The following is a 19,638-nucleotide window of genomic DNA, read 5'->3' as shown; positions in this document are numbered from 1 at the left end:
AATCTCTATTGTTATTTTAACCTATATATTCATTGAACCTCACATTGGTTATAAAACACTGACTGACCTGATTCTGAGTTAAAAACCTTGCAAAACGTAGTGGGTCTTCTGCTCTCTGATATTATGGAAAGCCTGTCCAGTACAGTAAGATAACAGGGTTGCTATATACTATGGTTCCAGTGTGTCATATAAAAAATACCATACAGTTAGACTCAGGGCTTTTATTCGTACCTCACTAAGACAAGACACAGAACCATCTGAATAAGAAAATGTTTGATAGAAAGTGGGCTTGATAATTTAAGTCAATAAGAGATTGTTATTGACTCAGAGAATCAAGATTTTATTATTTCCTGAAAGTAGAATTCAGTGCAATTTTCTAAGGTATACAGGACTTTTGACAGAGTTTTCAAGCTATAGAACAGAGAGAGGAGATTATTGGGTAGACCACTGACCTGAATGACATGGTGCTGTGTGGTTGGTTTTTTTGGGTGTTTTGTTTCTTTCTACCTGGCTCATTGGTATTGCAACTCAAATCAGAGACTAGCTGAAAACATGTGTCAAGAAACCACATTGTTCCAAGGAAGAGATGGCACTAACATCTTCTTAGTGCATCTGTTTTTATACAAGCAGCCTGGGGGTGGGGGAAAGTGGAGGGTCAGAGTAGGACTTCACAGGACCTAGAGACAAAGATCTCTCAGAGAATGAAAGAAACACCTGTTACTGATAATGAAAGAAAGGAAAGTCTTTCATAAATTGCAGACATAGCTGATGGATACAGTCTTAGTAGCACATGTCAGGACGCACTTATTTCTCATGTCTTCCAATTAGCTGGGAGTTGGCCGATCTAGGATTTGCTCCACATATCTGTCTTCCTTGTTGGACCTCCTTGGAAGGCTACCAGAGGCATGTTCTTCTCATGACAATGTCAGAGACAGAAGTGAAAAAAAAAAGACCTCGTAAAACCTGGGCTCAAAACTGTCTCTGTCTCTTCTGCCTCATTCTGGTAGCCACGATAAATGACGTGGCTGAAAACAGAGTCAAAGAGCAGGGGACTAGACTCACTTGTTGAGTGGGAGGCATTGCAAAGTCACACAGTAAAGGGTATGGATAGGGGAGCGGCAAGTGCTGGGGCTAGTAATGTAATTTGGCACAGATGGAGAGAGAAATTTTTTAAAGCTACCTGCTTAACATTTCACTTAGAATTTGTCCTATTTCTCTTTAAGTATGTGAATAAATTAAAACTGTTGGCAAAAAATACAAACTATAGGCTAGAGTGTTTAGAATCTTGATTGCTGCACTAGTCTTCAGTATTAACAGAATATTTTACTTAAAGGATAGCATGATGAAAGCACAGTAGTGCCAAGGTAAAAAGGGATATACATCATTTTGCTAGTGTTTTCATTTCAAGAAGTGAGCTGTGTTTAGTCACCAGAACGTCTGGATTTGTTGTCAAAACTGGGAGGCAGGTTTAATCACCTCATGATGGTAACAGTTTTTTTTAGAAATTAAAGCCTTACATTTGGAGTTCATTGTCATGTAAATGGTTCTAGACAAAACTTAACAAATTCGTTACTGTTTTTACATGCTTGTATGTAAGAGTATATAACATTTTACAAAAATAAATATTGAAATACTATGTATATTCAGTAGATGCACTCATTACCAAACCTGATTAAAGTAATATTTCCACTAATAGCCTCTTCTAACCTTGACCTGTAAGGGAATATTTTTACTTTGAATTGATTTGATGTATGTGACTTGAGAGTGACCCTCTTCCTTTTTTTTAAAGCAAACTTTGCACAACTTACTGAGCAAGGTTTCTCCTTCCTTTTCTGCTGAACTTAAACAACTAAATCAACAGCATGAACAGTTATTTCATAAATGGATGTTGCAGTTACAGTAAGTACTATTATCATTACAAACCTCTGTAAAATAAATATATTTACATAATAATATACATATACGTAAGTCTGTTAAAATCAAAGCAGTTAGACATTAATTTTTTTTTTGCAGTGACCTTGATATGCATTTTTACTTATGTGTAAAAATTTGAAAAAATAGATGTTTTCCCAGTTTTATGACCCAAATGTAGAAATGTCATATTATTATATGACTCTTCTCAGAAATTCCAATTTACAGAAAATGTGTCTTTTCTAAGTTTAATCAAATTTGAAAGCTTTTATAAACTAAATAGCCTTTCTTAGAATTATGAACTATTACTTATAAAAATATTTGAAAATACAATTTGTCACAATTGATAAATATATCAGATTTTACTTCAGTTTTTCACAGCCAAGTTTCTAAAATGAAAGAACATGTATTTTTCTTTTAATCCCATTCTATTTACATGTACTGTAAACCTTCAAATTTCATGAGATCTGGTCTATAAATATTATTTTACCATTTTTAAATTGCTTTTTAGAATATTTTATCATTTCTCAAATACTTAAGGTAAAATTTTAAACTTTCATTAAAATACCTAGAATGGTAAAAATTAAAATATAGAAATTTTTTTCTATAATTGTTTTTATATTTGTATTTAAAAGAAACTTAGTATAAGGAAGTGTATAAAACATATGCTAAAATGTGAGTGCAGTAAGAACATAGAAATTGCCACAGTTTTCCCTAGTTGATCCTGGTTTTCTTTTGCCAATAATAAATCAAAGGATTATGCTAGTAAGAAAATTATCTTCTTCCCTGTTAGGACCTCATCTCTTCTGAATAACTATTTGTGTATCTGTTCATTATAAGTTTATATGGCAGATCTTCACTCTAATCCTACCCCACAGCCCACCAGTTCTTTTCTTCCCATATGTCAACTTTGATAACGATTTGCTTTGCTTCCCAGCCTAGACCTCATAGTCAGCTACTTCAGTAGAATTGCTAGTTCTCTGAATTCCCTTGCTTTGTTTTTCCTGCTGCTTTTACCTTGCTAATCTCTGCCTTTGGGGATTTAGCTCTTCTTTTCTTCTATTTCTAGGCTATCCTGCATTGCTGCAGAGCATCTCATATATTTCTGATTGACCTCCATAAACAATCATGGAGTTGAACTTTAACTTGACCTTTCATGCTTGATGTTCTGGGTTGTCTTACCCACTCTCTTGGCTTCAGTTACTCTTTGTATGTGAATAACTCCCATAACTGTGTCTCTAGCCCAGCCAAAATTCACTTCAGCAGCAGACATGAATTATATTGAAAGTATCCATGTAGAAGTTCTATAACTAATTCATTATACATAAAATTTAACTTATCTTAAACCCATCATTTCCACCTGCCCCGACTACCTAGGGTAGTGAATATCACTTAATCATATAGTTGCCAATGCCAAAAAACTGAGTTATTCTTAATAGTCCTTTTCACTTATCTTCCATGTCTAATCATTCTCCAAATCCAACCGATTTGATCCATAAGCTCTTGACACCTTGTTTTTCTCCATGACACCTAATTCAAGTCCATAGTCTTCAGTTTTACCCTCCTTCCTATCCATTCCCCAGCTCAGCCAGTGTAATCTTTCTAAAAAGATCATGTTACTTTCCTACTTAAAACCTTTCACTTAACACCTAACTACTAACTTTAAATGATCATATTCCTGAGAATAAAATTCAATTAATGTCTTAGTTGATTTAACAAGACCTTTTGTGACCTGGCCCCTGCTTACTTTTCCAGTTTAATCTCTCAATTAAAACTCTGCTTCAGCCTATTAAAATTTTTTTAGTTTCTTATACCTAGTGCCTTGTTCTCTCTTTTCTCCTATTACTTGAAAGGTTATAGGAAGCTCTGATACTTTGGTCACCTGATGCAAAGAACAACCTCATTGGGAAAGACCCTGATGCTGGGAAAGATTGAGGGCAGAAGGAGAAGGGAGTGACAGAAGATGAGATGGTTGGATACATCACAGACTCAATGAACATGAGTTTAGAGATAGAGAAAGACAGGGAAGCCTGGTGTGCTGCAGTCCTTGGGGTCGCAAAGAGTCAGACATGACTTGGCCTCTGAACCACGATAGGAGCTAGAGAGAAAGCTACTAAAAGTTGAAACTACAAGCTTGGTGTACAGATAACAAAATTGTGCTTTTTCTTTATGTATGTTGGGAATCAATATATTAATCATTATTTAGCCATGCCAGTTCTTCCTGTATTCTTGATAAGCTTAAATGAAGGAAACTGGTTGATTATAAAATTGGCAATAAGTACTGAAATTTAATTTTGTGAGTGCTCTTTTTCTTACAGCCTGGGGTTCAACATTGTGCTTTATGGTTTGGGTTCTAAGAGAGATTTACTAGAAAGATTTCGAACCACCATGCTGCAGGATTGCATACATATTGTCATCAATGGCTTCTTTCCTGGAATCAGTGTGAAATCAGTAAGTTTTAAAAATGTTTTAAAAAGGAGTAACATCATATCCCCTGCCAATCCATACCGTCATGTTAAAGAGAATGCTGTTTCATATTCTGAAGCATTCATTTTTTGTTTTTAGGTTTTACACTAGTAGGATTGCATGGTGCTTAAGATCACATGTTTGGATTCAGAGGGTTCTAGCTTTGAATCCCCCTCCTTGAATTTCCTATTTGGTAACTGAGAATGTATTACATCTTAGGGAAATGTTAGCTTTGTTTACTACATTGACTATCTACAACACTTCTCTGAAGGATAAGATTATGGAAAACTTCAACTTCATTATGCTTTTATGTCACTTTGATACTTTAAAGATAGTGAAAAGTTAAGTAATAGTTATCATTCTTTGATCATTTTTACACCATATGCTCATTTCTCTTCATCATTTGAAAATGAATTTAAGCCTTTTGAGCTCTGGATATTAACCAATATAATACTCCTTTTTAAAAATGTCCTAAATGTTTGGACCCTCTTTCATTTGATAAATCTATAGTTTTATAATATTTCTCATATTGTTGGGTTTGTTTTGTATTTTTACTACCCTGCTTATAGTATCTTTACACCTTTGCTTCCTTATTTCCTTTTAGTAATAACTTAAGCAAAAAAATAAATTAGATCTACTTAATCTACTTACCTTAAAAAGTAGGACTTTTGAAGTAATTTTTCAAACTTGGTGGGAAATCCAAATTTATTTTTTTAAAAAAAGGCTTGACTTGCTAGTTGTTTTTATCCTACATGACAGAATAAGTTATAACTGATATATCTCTTGCACTTTTATGACATAGATCTTGAATTCTGTAACAGAAGTCCTTGATCATATGGGTACTTTCCGCAGTGTGCTGGATCAGCTAGAGTGGATAACAAATAAATTTAAAGAAGGTAATGTGAAGATGTTCTGTAGTTATAGGGTGAAGCTAAGCATCCACTTATTGTTTGTGTACTAGTATACACAAAAATGTGGGCAGTTTTAATAATGATATTTCTCTCATTGCTGATTTAGATTTCTTTAAAATAATTTCTCCTTTCCTTTTCTGTGAACTTCACTTAACTAACAGAATTAAAGAATTGCTCCTGCTACCTTGAACTTATATAGCCAAAGCCCTTTTTTTTTTCCAAAACCTTTTACTTCAGAATAATTTTCCAGTTTTTTGTGGCTAGTGTGAAGTGCTTCCAGCCAATTGGAACATCTGTATCTCATAGTTTTATATTGTTTAATATGTTTATAAAGTATTATTTCTTTATCCTGAGGAAATACCAATGCATTTGAATAATTTCATATACTAAAATCTGAAAAATGGGAAAAAAAATTGTTCTTTTGGTATGAGTGTTTTGGTTATATAAGCATTTCAGAAGAATAAAAATAAAATTATTTAGGGCCTAACAATTGTCCTTTAGTCATTGCTTAACAATTAATTGGGGGCTTCCCTGGTGGCTCAGATGGTAAAGAATACGCCTGCAATAACTAGACTTGGGTTTGATCCTGGGTCGGCAAGACCCCCTGCAGAAGGAAATGATAACCCACTCCAGTATTCTTGCCTGGAGAATTCCATGGACAAAAGAGCCTGGCAGACTACAGTCCATGAGGTGGCAAAGAGTCACACATGACTGAGCGACTAACAATTAAATGGAGTAATTGGTTATGCTTGATGGGAATACCAGAGCACCTGACCTGCCTCTTGAGAAACCTATATGCAGGTCAGGAAGCAGCAGTTAGAACTGGACATGGAACAACAGACTGGTTCCAAATAGGAAAAGGAGTACATCAAGGCTGTATATTGTCACCCTGCTTATTTAACTTCTATGCAGAGTACATCATGAGAAACGCTGGGCTGGAAGAAACACAAGCTGGAATCAAGATTGCCGGGAAAAATATCAATAACCTCAGATATGCAGATGACACCACCCTTATGGCAGAAAGTGAAGAGGAACTAAAAAGCCTCTTGATGAAAGTGAAAGTGGAGAGTGAAAAAGTTGGCCTAAAGCTCAACATTCAGAAAATGAAGATCATGGCATCTGGTTCCATCACTTCATGGGAAATAGATGGGGAAACAGTGGAAACAGTGTCAGGCTTTATTTTGGGGGGCTCCAAAATCACTGCAGATGGTGACTGCAGCCATGAAATTAAAAGACGCTTACTCCTTGGAAGAAAAGTTATGACCAACCTAGATAGCATATTCAAAAGCAGAGACATTACTTTGCCAACAAAGGTCCATCTTGTCAAGGCTATGGTTTTTCCAGTGGTCATGTATAGATGTGAGAGTTGGACTGTGAAGAAAGCTGAGTGCCGAAGAATTGATGCTTTTGAACTGTTGTGTTGGAGAAGACTCTTGAGAGTCCCTTGGACTGCAAGGAGATCCAACCAGTCCATTCTGAAGGAGATCAGCCCTGGGTGTTCATTGGAGGGAATGATGCTGAAGCTGAAACTCCAGTACTTTGGCCACCTCATGCGAAGAGTTGACTCATTGGAAAAGACTCTGATGCTGGGAGGGATTTGGGGGCAGGAGGAGAAGGGGACGACAGAGAATGAAATGGCTGGATGACATCACAGACTTGATGGACGTGAGTCTAAGTGAACTCTGGGAGTTGGTGATGGACAGGGAGGCCTAGCGTGCTGCGATTCATGAAGTCGCAGAGTCAGACATGACGGAGTGACTGAACTGAACTGAATGATTTAATAGATGATTTTGATATTATTTGTATGCTCATTAAAATTGGTACCTGAGTCATTTTTAATGTGTATATGTAGTATATAATCTGTATTATGTAATCTATAATAAATACATATTATAGAATCTATAATTTATATTAAATATATTTATAATTATGTAAATCATAAATATTTTAGTTCTATAATATGCATGTTATTCAAATTTTACCTTCACTGGCTTTTATATTTTACTTCTCTGACCTTCTTTGTGCCTTGAGGAATATCGTAGGCCTCTCCCCTTCTCTTGTTGTTTTCGTCTCTTGGCTTTTATGATAATGGAGGTTTTCTATATTCTCTCTTAATGCTTAATGTGAACTCTTTTAGGGATGGGGATCCCTCCCCCCCTTGCAGTTCAACATCCACAGATTCACCTCCCAATCTAACATGTATCTTGCCTTATTTCCTATGCCTTATGAAAACTGGTTACTTCATGGACTGATTCAAGTGTTAACCATTCCAGTTGTCTTTAACTGCTTCAGAGTCTACTGATTTTCAATGAATTTCATTTTTTTGAAGAGTATAATAATGTCTTGCCTGTTTTATGAGTGACTGACATATCTTCTCAAATAAATTGCATACCCCTAACAATAGCTGTTTTGTCCTGTATTACTTTGATATGTTCTTCAATATATAAGCCTTGCATGTGGTGGGGACTTTATAAGTACTCATTGAAAATAATAATTGACTTCTTTTCCCTTTTAGATTCTTCTTTAGAACTCTTTCTGCTTATTCACAACTTGGATAGCCAAATGTTGAGAGGAGACAAAAGCCAGCAAATTATTGGACAATTATCATCTTTACGTAATATATACCTTATAGCATCTATTGATCACCTCAATGCTCCTCTCAGTAAGTTGAATGTTACTGTTTTTTCTTCTTGAGGTAACAGTCTTTGAAAATTACTTGTTTTAATGTTGTAAGTCACAGCATTTGTATTGTTTTACATATACATTTCCTTTGTTCCATGTTTAAAGACACAGTTGCCAAAAATATAGGAGTCCTCAATCTGATTTAGAACATAATTCTTGGGAATAAAAATTTAGATAGTAAAGGGTGTGTTTTATGGTAAAGTTTCTTGAAGAAGAGGAGACCCAACTATTATTTTGGTTTCTTTCTAACTGTTCTTTGTGATACTGCAATATTTATTTTATGCCTTTAGTTCAGAGATTTTGTGATAATCCTGTAAAACAAAATGCTAAATTATTAAATTTTTTAAAGGAATGCCTTGGTAGTGTTAATATATTTTAACCTGCATTTAATATACACATAAAGATTCAGATAGTGATTGACAGTGAAATTAGATTGTAAGGTACTGATTTAGATGGTGAAATAGCAAAAATGAAAATTTTCAGGATTCACTTTTTATTTAATGCTTTCTTGTTCTTTCCTAGAGTGAAATCTAGTAACAGGACCATATGAAAATAATTAGTCATTCTTATTTTTTTTGATCATGTATTCTAGTGTGGGATCATGCAAAGCAGAGTCTTTATAACTGGCTCTGGTATGAAACTACTACATACAGTCATTATACTGAAGAAACCTCCTATGAGAATTCTCTTCTGGTTAAACAGTCTGGATCACTACCACTTAGTTCCCTAATTCATGTCTTACGAAGCCTTACCCCGAATGCAAGGTAAGAATGAAAACTATTGCTTCTTTTTAAAAAAAAAAACTTGACACATTTTAAGATATGCCCTGTTAGGCATATCTTAAATGGCAGTACTTAAAGTCCTTACTAAGTTTGCAGGATTAAGAGAAATATTATCAGTGATAATGATAGTCGCTAGTACTGGGTTATGCATTAGATAGACTACTCAATAGTAGTCTCAAATTGCCCAATAATAAAGCAGGGGTACCAGCATTTTTAATAGATTTTTTGTTTCTGAGTAAGAACATCTCAGTGGTCATCATTGAGGAAACAGTAGAATTTTCATGGATTTTGCTTACATGTGATAGTTATTTTTAATTACATATTGAACATTATGACTCAGACACAGAGCCCTTTACACGAAATAGCTTTTCTGATCTCCATAACCACTCTAAGGTGAATGGTCAAGGGCACAGAGATTTTGATTCCTATCTATGTGGTTCCAAAGCTCATACTGTTAAACCTTGAAAATGTTTGTATATAGTGTCTCCAGTGAAACCCTTCAGCAGCCTAACCAAGTTGCATATATGAGTTAATAAGAGCTAGTGAATAAAGGCTAAGAAAAGTTGTATATAGCATAAGCCAGCAAAAAATAAATTGCATAATTAAGCTGTTGAAAAAGGCTTTTTAGTAGCCTCACTGGAGAAGGCAATGGCACCCCACTCCAGTACTCTTGCCTGGAAAATGCCATGGATGGAGAAGCCTGGTAGGCTGCAGTTCATGGGGTCGCTAAGAGTTGGACATAACTGAGTGACTTCACTTTCACTTTTCACTTTCATGCATTGGAGAAGGAAATGGCAACCCACTCCAGGGTTCTTGCCTGGAGAATCCCAGGGACAGGGGAGCCTGGTGGGCTGCCGTCTCTGGGGTCGCACAGAGTCAGACATGACTGAAGTGACTTAGCAGCAGCAGCAGCAGTAGCCTCACAGGGAGGCCACAGAGAAACGTACAGGGAGGTCCAGAGCATTCCTTTCCCAAGTTTCAGTTTTGATACATGCACTTATTTGCACATATGTGTGTTAGCTCTGTGCCGTTTGGTCACATGTGTAACTTTGTGTAACTACTACCACAGTCAAGATATGCAGCTTTATCATCACAAGACTCCCTTGTGATGTCAACCCTCAAATGCTAATTTTAATGAATTTTATTATTCTTTAAAGCTATTTCTGTACACTTAAAAGCTTATCAGTCCATTAACAATGAAATATGTATTAAGTGACTTCCCAGATGGCTCAGTGGTAGAGAACCCACCGGCCAATGCAGGAGACGTGGGTTCAGTCTCTGGATCAGGAAGATCCCCTGGAGAAGGAAATGGCAACCCACTCCAGTATTCTTCCCTGGAGAATCCCATGGACAGAGGAGCCTGGCAGGCTACAGCCCATGGAGTCGCAGAGTTAGACATGACTAAAGCAACTTAGCACATATGTTAAATGGATATCTAATCAGAATTTTTGATGGAATTGGGAATAGAAAAAGTGTTCATTCAATTTTACTATTATGGTTACTCCTAATGGACTGTTGCTAGTTACTGCATATAAACTTGGGAATCCAGCAGTGCAGATACTCTCAACGTGACACTGACTGCTCTAAAGCAATTGTTTTTAGTTTGGCATTCCCAAATGTCTATATGCTAGCCTCCGGTGCTGCTTTGGTTCATCCTTTACACTCCAATGCACATTTAGTCTTTGCTTGGTATGAATGTGATTGATCAAAAAATCTTCACCAAATTCAGCTGTGTACTAAGTTATAAAGTGGTCATTGAGATGATCCAAAGTGTGCTTATAGAAATTATCTTCTAGACTGTAATAAAAATGAAAATGCAAAGGTTTAAAATTTTTGCCACATCCAGGGACTTCTGGGAAGTTTAGTTTTGTATAACACTGCTTCCAACCTAGTAATTCTACCTGGTACAGTCTCCTACAGAAACAGTTCCAAAAACATGAATGAATATTACAATTGTATTTAATGTGGTGTTATTTTTTATTACTTTAAATTGGAAGTAATGTGAACATCCAAAACCAGTAGGAAAATGGTAAGTGTGTGGTATGATAAATGAGCAGGCATTAAAAACTGATAGGAAGAATTTTAAGACATGGGAGAATAAGTAAGTGAAAAAGTGGTTTAAAATGGTGTATACCATGTATAAATGCATGAATTTATGTTTTTGCAGTACTTCATTCCACAAAGACTTGAGAAAGCAGCATATGCAAATATGATCTCCACATCAAATGTTAGTGGCTATAATTTTAGGGTTATGGAATTAATATTTTTCTCTTTAGTTTTGTTTTTTCTTTCTTTAGTTTTTATTATATATTCCAGGTTTTCTAAAGTAAACTAATCTCCAGTCTAACAAAAAGTTGACCCTTGAACAACATGGGGGTTAATCTGTGTCTAACGTTTCATAGTCAGCACTCCATATTCCACTGCATCTGCAGAGTCAGTTAACTAGGGACTATGTAGTACTGTAGTGTTTACTGTTGAAGAATATGCATATGTGAGTTCGGTTCGGGTTCAGTCCCTCAGTCGTGTCCGACTCTGCAACCCCATGGACTGCAGCATGCCAGGCTTCATATGTGAGCAGACCCATGCAGTTCAAACCCATGATGTTCAAAGGTCAGCTATATTCCTAGATTTTCTTTAAAAGGAAGTAAAAATGCGTCTCCTTTTTAAGTAGTCCAGGATATGATGTTCTTTGAAAAAGGGAAGGAAGGTAATATAAACAGGCTAAGTGTTTCACAGTCTTTGTGTACTTGACTATTAACTGTTTTCGGTGGATGTTAACATTCTGGATTTCAATTTGTTTTTGTTTTTTTCCTTAGGGGAATTTTCCGGCTACTAATAAAGTATCAGCTGGATAACCAGGATAACCCTTCTTACACTGGTATCCAATATTTATGATATTAAATTGCGTGACCTTTGTTTCATCCCTTATATTCTTTTTCTTGGAATCTAATAATAGCACTGCAGTGTTTCACAGCAGTAAATGGTTTGCTCCTTGATCACTGTGTCTGCCATATCGAAAAATTTCAAGCAACCCTACAGATACACTGCTGAGCAGGCTATTTGTATTATTTGTCAATACAAATTGAAAAACAAATCCAGTATAATTCTTAAATTTCCTCTGCTAACTATGGATGTGTGTCTACCAGCTACATATATTTCATATACTGGGCAACTCAGATTTTCTTTAACTTGAGTGAAAATAATCTGTTAAACACACATTTTAATAATCATTCAGGGGACTCCTCTGGTGGTCCAGTGGTTAACACTTCACCTCCCAATGTGGGTGTTTCAGGTTCGATCCCTCATTGGGGAGCCAAGATCCCATATGCCTTGTGGCCAAAAAAACAAAACATAAAATAGAAACAATATCATAACAAATTCAATAAAGACTTTGAAAAAATGTTAAAAAAAAAAATCATTCAGCTCTCACTTGACTTACTAGTTCCCTCTTTTAAAACAGTCAACTTTACTCACGCTGTTTACAGCTGCCCATGAGATTATATTATCCTTGGCCACAGTTGACTGCTTTCAACCAATCAGTTCTCATTAAAAAATGTAAGCCACAGTATATAACACCTAAGTAGTCTCTAGTTTTGCTTCTTCGAGAGGTATTTACTCAGCATTTACTGACTGCTCTGACATACTCGGGGAATAGCAATTTTTTCCTGTGTTTTTCAGCATGGGTATGCATATATGGGGTCATGTCTTAAATACTGACTTACGTTCATATCTTCTTTTGAACTCTCCAGGACTTTGTTTTCAAGACTTTTACCAGCAGTGTCGGGAGGCATTCCTTGTCAGTAGTGATCTGACACTTCGGGCCCAGTTAACTGAATTTAGGGACCACAAGCTTATAAGAACAAAGAAGGTGAGACTTTGCTCTATAACATTGTATGCCAGGAATAGCGTCTCTTGTTTACATAAGGACAAGTATGCCTGTTATGAAACTGAGGTTGCCTTGGTGGGTCACAAGGATCCATTTAGGCAGTGTGCCATTTGAGTTCTGTAGAAAGAAGGTGGAAGTACTCCACTTGAGCATGGAGCAGAAGACTTATGACTTCTAGTTCAGAGTAACAAACAGGCCATTAGAAATGAGTCAGATAACCGTGTTCCTTTCTCTATTCATTAATCCAGTCTGTGTGTATTGAGCACATAAAGCTTAATGTCCTAATGGAGAAGATGGACATTTGTCAAATAATCAACATACATGCAACATTTAAATTGTGGTTAGGTCCTTTGATTAGGAGGGTCATGGTTCTGAAAGAACATATTACAGTAGGTGGATTTGACCTAATTATGTGTATCAGAAGAGACCCCTGAGACCTAAAGGAAGACTAGGAGATTTACAGTCATCACGGGAAGGAAGAGCGTTCTAGGCAGGAGCAGCATGTAGAGAGGCTCTGGAACAAAACAGCAGCCAGCATGACACAATCCTGTTTCATTCTGAAATAATGAGAAGCCATTGAGAAAATTGTTCTGACAATGGTATGGAGAGTGGGATGGGGCAGTGGAAGGTGGGCATTGCCAAACCTTAGCACACAGAGGCCAGCTGTGAAGTGAAGTGAAGTGAAGTCGCTCAGTCGTGTCCGACTCTTTGCGACCCCGTGGACTGTAGCCCACCAGGCTCTTCCATCCATGGGGTTCTCCAGGCAAGAATACTAGAGTGGGTTGCCATTTCCTTATCCAGGGAGGCCAGCTAGGAAGCTGTTAGTAGCCTGGGTGAGATGATGGCACTCTGGACTAGGTGAAAAAGAGAAAAGTGGTTGGGACTCAAAATTAACAAGAACTGATGACAGACTGGATATGGGAACCAACGGAAAAGAGAGTGTCAAGAGTGATTCCTGGTTTCTGGCCTGTTTTTTTCCTCCCTAGCCAGAGAGATGGTGGGATCACTGGATGAGAAGCTGAAAGAGCAACATTTTGGGGAGATAGAGCATGAGTTCATGGTCTTAGTATATTTGGACTTACTCCAGTTGAGGTTCTCCTGACATTTTCAAGTGGAGATGTCAGCTGGGCATTTGGATTCCTGGGACAAGATACCAGAGAAAAGATCTGGGCTAGAGATAAAAGGTTATGATTCCTACATATTTATATTATAATGGAAACTGGCTTTGGTGAGACAATCTAGAGAACATATAGTGGGATTAGAAGGCCCAGAACTAAGCCTAGAAGTGTAATATTTAATGGCCAAATAGAAGATAAGCCTGCAGGGGTGGAACAGCCAGATAGCCAAGAAGAAAACTAAGATGTCACAGAAGCCGAGAAGGGAAGCATGTTCGTAGGCCAGCAGTGTCAGGTGCTGCTGAGAGGCCAAAAAGACAAAGACGGAAGATGCATAGTGAATCTAGGAAAATGGGACTCCTTGGCGGCCTAACCAAAAGCTCTCTTGGTGTGACATGATAGTGATGGCGGCAGGTCGGTTGGCTTGGGTTGAGTGAAAAGTGAGGAAATGGAGACCACCATTTATAGACAGCTCTTCTGGAAAGGTGCCATGGGTTTATGATGGTTGCAGAGAAATGAGGAGTCTAGTGAGGGTTGTTTTGAAATTGGAGATACCTGAACCTGTAGCCAATAGGAAGGATCCAGTTAAAAAGGGAATAAATGAACAGCGGTATCAGTGGTGTAGTGTTTTAGAAAGAGCAGGAAATACCCACCGTCTCATTCCTTAGTCGTCTTTTCCACTATAAAGTGGTTTAACTATAAACTCAGTGTATTTAATAGCTATATATCCCTGTGTGCCCCTTGGCTGCCCTTGTCTTTTATATTTCTTTATTCAGGTAAAGTATTAATGAAATCAAGTCCATTTTTTGTTTAACATTTCAAATAAATGTATATTTCAAATACATTTCTTACGAATGACTAACATTCAGGTATTCTCACATCTTTTAGGGAACTGATGGAGTGGAATATTTATTAATTCCTGTTGACAATGGAATACTGACTGATTTCCTGGAAAAGGAAGAAGAGGAGTCGTAAAGCACTCCTGTACTCTTGGAATCTTCTGTGGAAGAGTTATACCCCAGCTGCCACTCCTCTAAAGTGTTGTGTTTACATCCAACATTAGACTCATCAGTGTACAGATCTTAAATGGGGAGGGGTAATGTCATCACCTAGAACCGGGATTAGCCTGGCTGGTATACCATCCGAGTACTATGCAGCAGTCCTCAAATTGGAGAAAACGTGCCTTTCATTCATTACCTCTCTGGAGACTTCTTGCTGAAGGAACAGTGTGCTCAGGGAACTGTGGAACTGGATGTTTTTGAATTCTTTTATACCAGAGATGATGCTCCTAATTTTTTTGAGGGCCTTTTATCACTATTTGCAAATGTGCTTGTTCCAGAGTGTGAAAGTTACCGACAGTGGCATAAAGTAAATGCTTTATTTGCTATTCTGCGTGTCAGAACTGAAGCGTATAATGGAGTAGGCAGATCATCCTTTTACTGTTTCTGAAATGGCTTAATAAAAGGTATAGGACTGGGGGAAAGTAGGTGATTTTCAGCTTTCTCTTTTTGGATTTAGGCTACATGCTGGTAGAGGAAGGAGCATGATGCTATTCGGTTGGGAAAGTGGGAAAAACGTAAAAAGTGTATAGGGTGTACGCCCATCCCAGAAAGCACATGAACAATAACAGATCATGCTCCTCGAGATAGCTAATGCTAAGGCTATCACATTCACGATACGAGTGAGAAGCCAGGCTAGAGAAACACAATCCTGAAATTATATTTTAGTCATTTTTTCCCAAGGCAACAGAAAAATTTAATTATTCTTGTATATCAATGCATTTTTTCTTTTCTTGAATAATATGCAGATGAATAGCTTATTAATGGCTGGCTTTAAGTTAATTTGATTTCTCTATCAAGTAGGCCCACCTAAAACTCACTGTAAGACATTTCAATTTTTTCTTAAAGTGACAATTTCAAGCCTCCTAAATATACAACCCTTTTTTCTTAGGAAAGAAAAAAAGGCTAACCTTGACCACTGGAGTCAGCAGATAGTCTTTATATACTCCCTGAAATGTTTCATACTTGGAAGTTAAATTCTCTGTCACTATAATATACTGCATCAGCATTTCTCACTGATTTCTTATCTTTTATTTCTACACCTTTTATGAAAGTATTTCCCAAAATGCTCAGAATTTTTTAAATAATTTCTTCATGTCATATAATGAAGTAATTTTATATTAAATCCATGTATAAGGGGGGTTAGTCTTAACCATAATTATTGATCAATACTTAAACAAATTTGTACATGAATAGGATTCAAAAATGTTTTAATTGTACCAAAGGATATTCAGTAAAAAGTGAGTTTCCTTACCATTCCCCAATCTAGTCCCTTAGGCAGCCATTGACAGCATTTTAAGCATTCTTCCAGAGGTATTCTATGCACATCTAAGGGTAATTGTCTATATTTCTCCTTTTAAAAACACAAATGGTGGCATATGATACTTGCTGGTTTGCACCTTTTTTTTCTTTTTGCTTAATATATTTAGTTTATAATAACTTACAATATAAAGAAAGTATACAGAATCTTTAATGACCTACTGTGAAACTGCATTTGCCCTTAAATTTATCTACTGGTTTATTTTTATATTTTTTGTGTCTATACTGTTTGCAAGCAATATGTGTGAATAGTCTACTAGTAATAAAGCAATTTGGATAGAACTTTTTTTTCATTTATAGTACTGTTTTGTTACTTACAACTCCCAGATTCTCTGGGACCTTTTTTTCCCCGGACCTTTTTTTCCCCCCACCTTTTGGCAATGCAATACAGCATGTAGGATCTTAGTTCCCCAACCAGAGCTAGAACCTGTACCCTTTACATTAATAGCACAGAGTCGGCCACTGGACTGCCAGGGAAGTCCCATAAAGTGCTATTTTTTTACTAAAAATATTTTGAAGTGCTTCAAAAATTTTATGAGTGCATCTTACAGCTCTGATAATGATCTTGGCAGAATTATATGCTCTTCACTAACTTGTTTCAACATCAGTGTAGCTTAAGCTCTATCAGTTTGACTGCTAAGGCTCCAAACTTCTGTTACTTGCTTCTGGCAGTATTAAACAGACCTGAAACCTTGAAAGATTCTTCTGGCTTCTCTTAATAAAATGGCTAAAACAGGGCTAAAAAGGTACAGAGGATGCTGGACAGATATTTGCACTATGCAAACTTGGCATAATATTTAGAACTCTGCATAAGGAATTCAGTATTATGCCAAGTTTGCATAGTGCAAATATCTGTCCAGCATCCTCTGTACCTTTTTAGCCCTGTTTTAGCCATTTTATTAGTATTGTATTTGTCATTTTAATACATGAATATTTCATTCTTATAAAAGATCACGCAATTTGAGGGAGGGTTTATAGATTTTGCTTAACTTAAAACAATTACTAACAAAACTTTAGAAGTCTACAGTTGACCCTGAACAACACAGATTTGAATTGTGTGGGTCCACTTACGTGCAGATTTTTTCCAGTAGTAAATACTACAGTGCTATATGATCCATGGTCTGTTGAACCCACGGATGTAAAAAGGGAAACTAAGCATACACAGAGCCAACTGTAGGTTACAGTTGGATTTTTTACTGTGCAGAAGGTCAGCACCCCCACGATGTTCAAGGCTCAACTGTACTTCAGCTCCAGTCGATTCAAACCTGGAGCCAGTAGCATGTTCAGAATGTGTTTTTCTACATTCCAGGTTTTTGGCTTAGTCCTGAGTAGCTGTCAGAGATGACAGCAAGTCATGAGAGTCTGCCTCATTACAGATGTGTGTCTTCTAAAAACCAAGGGATAGTCACGTACATGACTTTCTCAGGCTTTTTGTAATTATTTCATTTCTCCCTTGGGAGATTCTCCCACACTTTAATTTTTCAAATTGCTGTTAAGCCATGTTAATTCATGTTTTTTGAGAACTTACCATGCAGAAAGCTCTATTCTAGGCAGCTGAGAGAAAATCAAGATGTGATATGAGATACCTAGTTGAGGTTTTAATAGATTAAAAATTACAGTATCCTTAATGTGTTGAATAAAGTCAATTTGAAATAACGAATGCTACGAAAATTTTTTCTTAAACTGCATAGGAAGAAAAAAATAACATAGGATGTGTTTGGGGGTATTATTTTTAGTTATTCAGAAGTGCAAGCAGGCTGAAAAAATATCATTCTTTATTTGGCAATAAGTGTGTCAATCATAAACAAACTGTTTGATTCATTAACCCCTCCTAAAACTCTACCCAAAGGGCTTAATCCACAACTGTCAATTCTGAGATCCTGTCTGCCTTCATGAGTCACAGGTCAAATCATACCACACCTTAAGTGTGCTGTAACCAAAAAAGGAGGGTTTGAGAGCTACTGGCCTCAGGCTATTTCTTCATCATCACCTTGGGCCATACCTTTCCTGCCTTCTTTCCACCCTGCTGCTGCTGCTGCTGTCACTTCAGTTGTGTCCAACTCTGTGCGACCCCACAGACAGCAGCCCATCCGGCTCCCCCATCCCTGGGATTGTCCAGGCAAGAACTCTGGAGTCGGTTGCCATTTCCTCCAATGCATGAAAGTGAAAAGTGAAAGTAAAGTCGCTCAGTCATGTCCAACTCTTAGCGACCCCATGGACTGCAGCCTACCAGGCTCCTCGGTCCATGGGATTTTCCAGGCAAGAGTACTGGAGTGGGGTGCCATTGCCTTCTCCCTGACAATATTGAATTAATTACTTGGGCTTTCTCAGTGGGCTCTGCTGTTTCTCTACTTAGTGCATGTGTTTAAGCTGTCCCCCGGAAGACCGTCCCTGTAAATGCTATGCCTGCCTTTTTCATAGTTAAGAGTTTACTGTCATCATTAACCAAATTCTGTCATATCCTCTCCACATCTCTATGGGTCCAGCACACAGAAAGCAACCAATGAGTGAATGAATGAAGCCAATACCATTAAGATAGTCTCTCAAAGCTGCTATCTCATTCTCTCTGCTTTGACAAACTTGACCATCTCATAGCTTTCTAGTTCTTGGCTTCTGACACTTAGCTGTTCTCTCACCTTTCCTGGTGGCTCCTCCAACTTTTAATGGGGAGCATTTCATAAGGCTCACTCCTGTTGGCTATTTCTGTAGTGAATCAGTATTACAGGTGAACCACTGTATTCTTAAAAATTAAGAATAATTTTAAAGTTAGGATCCCAAATCCTCCAGGAGATAGAAGATGGGTAGGAAAAGTGGAGTGAAGTCGCTCAGTTGTGTCCGACTCTTAGCAACCTCATGGACTGCAGCCTACCAGGCTCCTCCGTCCATGGGATTTTCCAGACAAGAGTACTGGAGTGGGGTGCCATTGCCTTTTCTGTGGGTACGAAAAGGATCCTACAAATATTAAATTCTATGCTTTCTCATTTTTAGACAATAGTATTTTAAGATTGCTTTTGCCATTACCATAGTAACATGCTCAGTTGTAGAAATTGGAAATAAATATAAAAGCATTAAAAAGAAAAGCCTCTCATCATACCACCCAGAAAAGATCACAGTTAAGATGGATTTATTTTCCCTTCAGGATTTCTTCCATACCTCTTATATCAGTCCTGCCATCAACATATTTGATTAAGATCCACTGCAATTAATAAGCACATAGGCTCTGGAGCCAGACTGAGTTTATATCCTAACTCCATCACTTCCAAGCTACATGGCCTTGGGCAAGCTACATAACCTCTGTCTCAGTTGCCTCATCAGTTAAAATGGTTGTAACAATACCTATATACTTGCATATAAGGGATTGAAAGTGTTTATAGAGCACATAGTACAGTGCCTGGCACAAAACTAACACTGTACACGTATTCACCAGTATTATTTTTAAAGTTAAAAATCTTTAATGAAATGGTGAGTTACCTAAAAAGCAACAGTTACATGAATAATCCTGAATAT

The 19,638-nt window shown here is 37.2% G+C and overlaps 1 protein-coding gene across 2 annotated transcripts in view; it reads left to right on the top strand.

The window, feature by feature from the left end:
* The window catches only part of ORC2 (origin recognition complex subunit 2), a 39,347-nt gene extending 21,560 nt beyond the window's left edge, over window positions 1–17,787 (top strand). For both annotated transcript variants that reach the window (XM_069577978.1, XM_069577977.1), the window contains 8 exons: window positions 1,790–1,899; window positions 4,230–4,362; window positions 5,180–5,273; window positions 7,804–7,950; window positions 8,563–8,734; window positions 11,569–11,630; window positions 12,502–12,620; window positions 14,642–17,787. In XM_069577978.1, the coding sequence (XP_069434079.1) occupies window positions 1,790–1,899; window positions 4,230–4,362; window positions 5,180–5,273; window positions 7,804–7,950; window positions 8,563–8,734; window positions 11,569–11,630; window positions 12,502–12,620; window positions 14,642–14,728 (924 nt within the window). In that variant the 3' untranslated portion in view covers window positions 14,729–17,787. The remainder of the gene's footprint in view (window positions 1–1,789; window positions 1,900–4,229; window positions 4,363–5,179; window positions 5,274–7,803; window positions 7,951–8,562; window positions 8,735–11,568; window positions 11,631–12,501; window positions 12,621–14,641) is intronic.
* Window positions 17,788–19,638: the final 1,851 nt, after the last annotated feature.

This window comes from Ovis canadensis, chromosome 2 (assembly GCF_042477335.2).
Source record: "Ovis canadensis isolate MfBH-ARS-UI-01 breed Bighorn chromosome 2, ARS-UI_OviCan_v2, whole genome shotgun sequence".
In the NCBI taxonomy this organism is placed as follows: Eukaryota; Metazoa; Chordata; class Mammalia; order Artiodactyla; family Bovidae; genus Ovis; species Ovis canadensis.
This window is presented reverse-complemented; position numbering and strand designations above follow the sequence as displayed.